General features: G+C 59.7%; 1 protein-coding gene across 1 annotated transcript; it reads left to right on the forward strand.

The window, feature by feature from the left end:
• Positions 1-4071: 4071 nt before the first annotated feature.
• FEV (FEV transcription factor, ETS family member) lies at positions 4072-8311 on the forward strand. Its single transcript, XM_026002046.2, has 3 exons — positions 4072-4384; positions 5133-5207; positions 7122-8311. Exons 1-3 carry the CDS (start codon positions 4333-4335, stop codon positions 7706-7708), a joined length of 714 nt encoding a protein of 237 aa, XP_025857831.2. The 5' UTR covers positions 4072-4332; the 3' UTR covers positions 7709-8311.
• Positions 8312-8930: the final 619 nt, after the last annotated feature.

Consider the following 8930-nt stretch of genomic DNA (forward strand, 5'->3'; position numbering starts at 1 on the left):
GCTGTCCCTCTTGTCTCTTTCTTGGTGTTTTGCTCTATGATCTTCATCCTAATCCTTCCCTGCCACAAGGCCTCCCCCCAGGCTTTCAGATTCTTGACTGGAGCATAAACTGCCTCAGTATATATGTGGCTAGACCCTAACAGAGCTGAGAAAACTGCTGATAAGGACCTTGGGGATCCTGTTAAATACAACCAGTACCACACTTCTCCTTGGTAAAGGCCCATCAGCTTGGGCCTGGTGTACCACGGTACACATGGCGCATTTGCCATCCTCTGGTTTGAGTGCACACAGTTCTACAGCGGGGCTCATAGCTGAATTTCAACCACCTGGGCCAGGTATCACTATACACAGCAGGACCTCCTTAACTCTGTGCAGCACTCATCTGGGTTTCTCCCTAACCCCCAGGGCATTTCTAGCCTTTATCTTCACCGTGGCTCTCTATCCAACTGAGCAAAGCCTGCACCCTTTCTCCAGCCTTATGGAATCTCTGTCTTACAAAGAAGCAAGCTGTAAGAGGAGAAATGAGTGGGAAGTCCCACTGCCTCCCAGGGCCTTCTAAAGGGGAAATTTTCTCTGAGTTGAGCCACCAGACCCTTTGGATAATAACAATCCTTTCATAATATTGAACTCCAGGATTGACAAAGCACTTTCATACCCCTCATCTCAGCTGTTCCAAAGAACCCTCTCTCGTTTTTCTTCTCCCTCCTCTCCCGCCTCTTTCTTCAGAGGATTAGTGATTTGGAGAGGCCACCCCTCAGCCACCAGCCACAGTGAGCCTGTGTTCTGGGGCAGGTGGCAGAAACCTACAGCTATGCTGGGGCTGAGTCATAGCAGCTACCAGAGCCCCTGGCACAATGCAGTTTCTACCTAGTTCCCTCTTTGGCCCAGCTAATGATACTCTCAATCCCACATATGCAGGGCCTTCAAGAGCTTTGAGACTCCCCATTCTGTCATTCAGGGATGCTTGTGTTCTTAAGCCCCCAGTGAGACTATCAATGGGGAGGACTGGCCCAGATCATCGCCCAAGCCCAAAGGAGGTAGGGCAATATTGGAGAACAGTCAGACATGGCCCTGAGCCATTCCCAAGGGCCCACTTGTGCAAAGTCAGGCATCTGCTCCCTTGGGAAGAGCCCCAGACCAGAAGTCAGAACACCTGGGACCCAGTCATATAGCATCCTTAAGCCTACCTTGCCTCACTTGCAAAGTAAGGCTACTGATCCCTGTCTTGTCTGTCTCACAGGGTTGTGAGGATTCCAGGAGAAACCACTGAAAATGCTTGTGGTGTTTTGGAAAAGCACTGGGGCAGTCAAAGTAAGGTCCTCATTCCCCTGCACTGCCCTCTCCCATCTATGGATCCCGGGGTAGTACTGGAGGAACAAGGGACAGAATTCTGGGTAGGGTATGAATCCTGCTTTCCACCTTGTTAGGTTTTAGAGTCCACGCCCCTGTTGCATTTGGTTCTCCTAATACCTACCATATTTCATCCATCTCATCAATGAAGAAAGGAGCTGGGCTGTCTGAGAAAGATAAGCCTTGATAAGGTCATCCACTTTATTGGTGATGAAGCCAGGACTTGAACACAGGGCTCCTGACCCCAAATCCAGGCTGTTCAGGGGAGGCTAACCTGAGCTGTGGCTAAAAGGCTCAGGCCTCAGCATAGCCCCAAATCCCTGTAGTCCCCAAAAGAGTCAAGGAGAGTCTGTGGCTGCTGGGAAGAGTCAGAAAGATGCAGGAACTGGCAGTGGGAACTTGAATAGGATACTCCCTGTCTCTAGGTCTTAGTGTCCCCATCTGGATAACTAGGGAGTTGAGAGAGCTAATATTTGCTGCAGCCTTTGTCAACAAGAACCTTCTAGGTCTTCCTGGACCTGGGACCTGGGGGTCTAACTCTATTCCCCACACGGGCACCTAAGCATTAAGGGTTGCCAAGGCCAGGCTGAGACTGAGCATTTTCACCTTTCGAATCTCCTCCCATTCTAGGCAGGTTGATGGTCAGCAGAACCCTGTGGACTAGCACCCAGCCAGGTGTTCGGAGGGTGGAGGAGAAACTGCCTGCCACCCAATCATTGGCTGTACTCAGCCAAGGCCAAAGGGGATGAAGGAGGTCATTTCCTTTTGGCACAGCCAAGATCAAGGGGCAGTAGGATGTGGGGAGCATTTCCCAAACTCTTTCCAGCTCTTTCCAGAGTTCACTTACCCCTTCAGCACCTGAGTCCTCAGTGAAGCAGAGATACACAGTCTGAGCTGTTCATCCCACACTAGTCTGGAGCTGGAATATCTGGGTAGACTCCCAACTCTGAGCACCTCTCCCTTCTGTCTGTCTCAGCCTTCTGCTGACAGCATGGAATGAACCCCACTGCCTCCCCACTCTCTCAGCTCTGACCTCCTGCTCCTCATTTTCTACCTGAGAAAGAAATAAGAAGGCATGAAGGAAAGAGATTGAGACCTCAATGCCATCCCCAAGGTCCTCCCCTCCTGTGATGCCCTGGGTTTGGTCCCCAGGGAGCATCCTAATTCCTCATCTTTGCTCTCCCCAGATTCCTCATTGACATCTTCCTTTAGGATCCTGGGGTCCCAGGATCCCCCAGTTCCCCCGAGACTCTGCCTCCCTCACCTTTGTTCCTTCTGACTTTTGCACCCTCCATCAGCAAAGATGAACACTCTAGCAGTTACAGCAAATGAGGAATGAACAGGGGCCTTGTGGAATCTGCCAAGTTGGACTTTCCAGTCATCCTCAGTTGGGTACCCCAGAATTGTGGATCCTGCAGGAATCTTGCTCCCTCCAATGTGTGTGCCCTGGAGTCCAGGCCACCTCATCTCCTTGGGGCACAGGCAGTGGGAGAGAAAGGCCTTGAGATTACCAATTCTGACAGTAGCCACCAGGTGCTGCATGGCTGCAGGTAGGCTCCTAAGCTCAGAGCCTCATCTTCAGCTAGCATCCCTCCTTAGCTAGCCTCTCTTGAGCCAGGAAGCCCCACAGGTACTCAGAGACTCCAGGCCACCTGGGAACCACATCAGCTTTGCTAATACACAATCAGTGTCTTTGGAAGGGATTTCAGTCTCCCCACCCTCCCTGGGTTGGCTGCCTTATACAGTACACAACCCTGTTTCAACCCTTCTACTCCTGCTAGAGCGAGGTGCCAAATGCAGTCTGGTTCAGGGATAACCAGGATGGGAGTAGTTGAGAGGGTGGGTGGTAGGCTGGGATGACAGAGGGTGGGAAGGATGGAAGAGGAATACTTTTGGGGGGAATCGGAAGGGGGCTCATGAACCTATTGTATGCCACAGATTAGGAACAGATGAAGGAAAAATGGAGGAGAAGGAGAGAAGACAGAGAGAGAGAGGGAGAGAGAGAGAGAGAATAGAGACAGGAAGGGGGGTGGCATTGAACAGACTAGAAGAGGAAGATCTAGAAAGAAGGAGGAGGGGCAAACCCGCTAGAAGTTGTAGGGGGACAACCTGGCGCTGGCCCAGAGGCCTGGGAGCCCTGGAAAGGCAAGAAACAGGCCAAAGCAAGAGGGAGACAGGGAAGGAGATCGGGTCTCTAGGGAAGAGCAGAGAGCGGGAGAGGAGGAGGAGGGAGAAGGCGCAGGGAGGAGGAGGGGGCGGTGATAAAGGGAGCAACTGCTGCCCGGCCGGGAGCGGAGCGACAGGCGAGAGGGAGGGAAGCGGAAATTTAAAAGTGAAGATGCAGATAACGCAGCCTGGAGACGGGAACCCGGGTGGGGGTGGGGGGAGGAAGGGGGAGGAGAGTGGAGCCGTGATGGGGGCGGGAATGGGCGAAAGGAGGGGCTGTGGCCCCGGGGGTCCGAGGTGGGGCCGGGTACCCTGCCCTGTCGCTGTTTGCTGAGAGTCACGGAGGCGGAAAGGCAATGCGCTCCCGACCCCTATCAGAGCGGGAGGCCCAGGCCCATCCCCCGCGCGTCTCCCGGGTTGCGGGGCGCTGGGGGCTGCTGGGTGCGCTTGGCTGCGGCGCGGCGCGCTGGAGACTTTATTGCGATGGGGCGATAAGAGGGGCGGGGGCGGGGTCCGGGGGGCCGAGGCAGCAGCGCTTTAATTAAAACGGAAATTGCGGCCCCTGCCCGCGCGGGGGGCCGGAGGGTTCCAGGCAGCCTGGTAGCTGGGAGCATCGCTCCAGGACCCCCTCCATCCCCCGCCACACCCGGGCAGCCCCCTCCCGCCAGGCCCTGCCGGACCCGCGCCGTCTTCTTCTCCTTGTCACCCGCGGTTGCCTCGGGCGGGGATCGGTGCCCCGGAGCGCAAAGCCTGACGCGTCCCCCCTCTCTCATCACCCCCCCACACACACCTCCCACCACCCAGTCCCTGGCGGCGATGAGACAGAGCGGCGCCTCCCAGCCCCTGCTGATCAACATGTACCTGCCAGGTACCAGGGACCAGCCGGGGGCTGGAGGCACCAGGACCCGGGGCCGGAAGTTTGGGTTCGGGCATGGGAAGGGGTTACTGGGGTCCAAGGGAACCGGACGTGGTCCAGAGACTGGGATTGCCGGGAGGACTGAGCAATCTAGGGCATCGGGGGACCTTAAAGGCAGATGGAGAGCTTTGGGGTTTTAGTGTGAGGTCTAAGGACTCCAAGTGAGCAGACTGGGAACCTGGGAGGCGGAGGGCGCGAGCCGAGGGGCGTGGAGAGCCTGGTAGGGGGAGCAGGGGTCTTCGCTGTGGCCGGGGACCGACTCCGTGTGCGTTCAGCGTCGGGAGGCTGTGGTCAGCTGAGCGTCGCCCCTGCGCCCTCGTGGCTCCTCACCTCCGTGCTCCGAGCGTTCCCACCAGCCCGGCCTTCGAGGCGCCCTCCTGTCTTCTGCGATGGGCTCCGGGCGCTCCCGCTCCGCCGGCGCACTCCCTGCTCGGCTTTATAAGGCTCCCGCCGGCCCGTTCGGAAAGCGGATTTCCTTTTTCCTGGACGCGTTTCCTGACTTGGGCGTTATGGAGGGGCTCCGCGCGGCGCGCGCCCGGGCCAGGCTCGCGGAGGAGGAGCCGGCGGCTCAAGCCCCCAGCCTCGCACCCAGGAACCAACCCCCAACCCCTCCGCCCCCGAGCCTTGGCCCGGAGCCCTTTCGGTCAAGCCCACAACCTCCGCTCGGGTCCTGAGTGTTTTCTCCTGCTGCATCTTACAGATCCCGTCGGAGACGGTCTCTTCAAGGAAGGGAAGAGCCCGGGGTGGGGGCCGCTGAGCCCGGCGGTGCAGAAAGGTGAGTTGGCCCTCGGGCGCGGGAGAAGGCCGGGGCACCCACCCCAGAAGGAGGGGCCGAACAGAGGGTGGAAGCGATGTGCACTGCACTGCCCTGGAAAGGAAGGGTCCAGGCATGGCTGTGGGAGGCTGAGGGGAGGAGGCATTCACTTGGCCTTTGGCTCCAGCAGATTCCCAGTCCCAGAGCTGGACCTGCAGGCCCCTGGCGGAGGGAGAGGATCCTGGCCCTTGGTCCTTATCCCCTTCCAGACCAGGACCCAGATGCTTGGCATCCTTTCCCTCTTGGTAGCAGGAGCACAAAGCCGAGCACCTCTGGGCAAGGAGACCCAGATGATTACTCTCTGGCCACTCCAGTCCTTCTCACCACCAGAACCGGGTGAGCACCTACCTACCTGCCTCACTGGCTCAGGCCGTCAGGGCTCTAGGAGTCAAGTTGGCTGGGCCATTGCTGTTGATTCTCAGGTTCCCCCACCCGGCTCTGCAAGTTGTTAAATTACTCTCCGCTTTGCCTTGCTGGTCTCAGAACCTGGCTGCCCTCCAGGCAAAGCCTCCCTGCTGCCCCTACCGCCCCACCAGTCAGGATCCTAGATCTCACCAAGTTACAGTAACCTCAAAGACAAGGTTGGCAACTGCTTTATCCAGAAGGGGACATGACTCCCAACAAAAATGGGTTTCCAAGCCTCTGATGTGGGTCTGTGGCGGTGCCAGCTGCACATTTTAACCCAAACCTTCCTTTGTTCCTGACCCTAAAGCTCCTGACCTGGAGTCAGGCAGCTTTTTGCTGAGCTGGTGTGGAGGGATTGGGGTTGAAATGATGGTGAAGGGCAGCGTCTGGATTTAGAGCCAGTGGTTGAGAAAGGAGAGGCTCCATCAGGCCTGATTTGAACCGATAATCAGATTATTATTTTTTTAATAATCAGATTATTTCAAGGAGAAATCTTTTTTTTTTTCCCCTCCCCTTAAAGAGAGGAAGTAATTGTACCAAGATTTTTTTTCCCTTGTCTGATTGAGGCTTGAAAGTAGGGGCATGAGAATTCTTTGGCAGCCCTCTCTCTCATCACCTGCATAGCCGGGAAAATCCTACTTGCTGCTACCAGCCATCCTGAACGCAGCCCGAAGAGCCCAGAGATGGCCAAAGATGGAAGGAGGCAGGGAGCCAAGCACAGCGACTTCCCACTTCCCGGTCTTATGTCCTCTCCTCAGAGCTGTGCATCACACCCCAAAGTATGACACCTTCCCAAGCCGAGAATCCCGCCTATTTCGAAAAACGGGGCTGAACGCGAGTGAGCGCCAGCGCAGCGCTCTGCACCCGGGACCCTGGCGAGGGTGGGGAGCCTTCAGAGTCTGACATTCCTCGCAAGCTTTGGAGGTCACTGCCCCCCATTCCTGTCTGACTAGTACCTCCAAAAAGCCAGCCTCCACCTCTTCTCCACCTCAGGCGGCGCCAGTCCAACCGCAGGCCTTTGACCGCTAGGCCCTGTCCAGAGGCGGCGGTGGTCCCGCTGCACCCCTGCCTCTTCCCTCTGGACTTGCAGACATGGTCCAGCTGGGATGTGGCAGTCGAGGCACCTGCGCAGACCACCCCGTGCGGCGGTGCAGGCTCCCCTCTGCTCCAAGAAGGGCGCAGGGCCCAGGTGGCGGTAGGGGCCCGCTATCCGGCCCTCGCCGGCTCCTGAAAGCCGCGGGCCCTGGTGCGCGCAGCCGCCGCCTCCTCCCCAATTCTCACCAAGCCAGGAGCCCTCGGGGCTGCGTCCTCCCAGGAGGCAAACCGGGTTTCCATTGTGCAAAAGCCCGGGACGGGGCTCAGGGCCGCTGGGCGGAGCGGCCCCCTCCCCCGCCGGCCGCCCGACGCGCCCTCTCCCCCCTTCCCCGCCCCGCCCCGCCCCGCCCGTGGCTGACCGCCCCCTCCCCACAGGCAGCGGGCAGATCCAGCTGTGGCAGTTTCTGCTGGAGCTGCTGGCCGACCGCGCCAACGCCGGCTGCATCGCGTGGGAGGGCGGCCACGGCGAGTTCAAGCTCACGGACCCCGACGAGGTGGCGCGGCGCTGGGGCGAGCGCAAGAGCAAGCCCAACATGAACTACGACAAGCTGAGCCGCGCGCTGCGCTACTACTACGACAAGAACATCATGAGCAAGGTGCACGGCAAGCGCTACGCCTACCGCTTCGACTTCCAGGGCCTGGCGCAGGCCTGCCAGCCGCCCCCCGCGCACGCCCACGCCGCGGCCGCCGCCGCCGCCGCCGCCGCCGCCGCCCAGGACGGGGCGCTCTACAAGCTGCCGGCCGGCCTGGCCCCGCTGCCCTTCCCCGGCCTCTCCAAACTCAACCTGATGGCCGCGTCGGCCGGCGTCGCGCCCGCCGGCTTCTCCTACTGGCCGGGCCCGGGCCCCGCCGCCACGGCCGCCGCCACCGCCGCGCTCTACCCCAGCCCCGGCCTGCAGCCCCCGCCCGGGCCCTTCGGGGCGGTGGCCGCCGCCTCGCACTTGGGGGGCCACTACCACTAGACGGGGCGCCCGGAGCCGCGCGCCGTGCGCCGTCGCATCCACACCCGGGGAAAGGGCCCGGAGCCCCCCCACCGTTCCTTTGCTCTCAGATTTTACTTCTGAGAAGTAAAAGAAGAAGAAGCCTCCGCGGTCTTCTTTCAGCACTGGATTTGCCCCTGCACCCCCCCCACCCCTCCTCCCACCCCGCATCACCCTCAACCCCCAGGGGAGAGTGACTGTGGCCTCCTCCCCGCTTTCCTTAACTCCACCTTCTAGGCCCCAGAGCCCCGCCGGGGTTCCCGGACCTCCCCTGTCTCTCCCTGCCCTCCACCTGTCTTGTGCCTGGCTCCTGGAAGCCCTCTCCGTTAGGACCCCTCTTTTCCGAATTCCAAATCTTTTCTCATTTTTTTTCTTTCCCCCACTGAGCTGCCCGGTCCTGGAGTGATAGAAGCCTCACACAGTCCTTGACCTCTGGGCTTCTGCGGGCTTGGTGAGGGCCGCTGCCCCCTGTGACTCATCTGGGTAGCTTCTGGCCCCCCCTTCCTCCCGCCTCTGTCTCTCTCTCTGGATGGCCTGCTGTGTTTCTCTTCCCTTCCAGACCCATTAAAGCTCCGGAGCTCCCCACTGCCTCCTCTCTGAGTTCTTTGATGCACCAGAACCTTTATTCCGGGGGAGGGGGGGTGGAGATGCCCAACTCAGGCCTGAGCGGGAAGGCCTTACCAGGAAGAGAATGAGGGCAAAGCAGGCTCGGTTGCTGGGAGCGGGCAGAGGAGCCCCTGATGGGTGGGCTCACCCCGGGAGGGAGGCCGCCCTGCTGCAGCCCCCCCACCTGATGGACCCCAGGCCGTCCACCCCAACCTGCCTCACTCTGCCTTCCACCTGTCCCTTCTCGCCACCCCGTCTCACCCCCCATCCCAGCCGGTCTCCTCTGCACACCATCTCAACCTTTCCTGTCTCCAGTTCCTTTCCTTCCCCCACCGCCCCTCCCCAGCCTACCCTCACTTTGACTTTCTCTCCCCTTCATTTACAAAACGCCCCCCCCCCGTATCTCCAACGCTATCTCTTCTGTAGATCTGCCTCCTGATTTTGGCCTCCCCCCCTTTCCCCGCGCGCGCTCTCAGAGGGGGCTTGCGGCGGGACCCTCCTTCTCGCGGGTGGCGCGCGCCCTCTGCTGGCAGGATGAGGGTAAACCAGGGCCGGGTTTTGCCGCTAATCCCTGGACTGAGCCTGAAGGAACCTCAGG

This window comes from Vulpes vulpes, chromosome 16, assembly GCF_048418805.1.
Source record: "Vulpes vulpes isolate BD-2025 chromosome 16, VulVul3, whole genome shotgun sequence".
In the NCBI taxonomy this organism is placed as follows: domain Eukaryota; kingdom Metazoa; phylum Chordata; class Mammalia; order Carnivora; family Canidae; genus Vulpes; species Vulpes vulpes.

Excerpts from the sequence above, each read along its gene's own strand:
- FEV (XM_026002046.2), top strand. The coding sequence starts at position 4,333 with ATGAGACAGAGCGGCGCCTCCCAGCCCCTGCTGATCAACATGTACCTG. Across the intron at positions 4,385-5,132 it reads GATCAACATGTACCTGCCAG|ATCCCGTCGGAGACGGTCTC; the intron begins GTACCAGGGACC and ends TGCATCTTACAG. Across the intron at positions 5,208-7,121 it reads GAGCCCGGCGGTGCAGAAAG|GCAGCGGGCAGATCCAGCTG; the intron begins GTGAGTTGGCCC and ends CCCTCCCCACAG.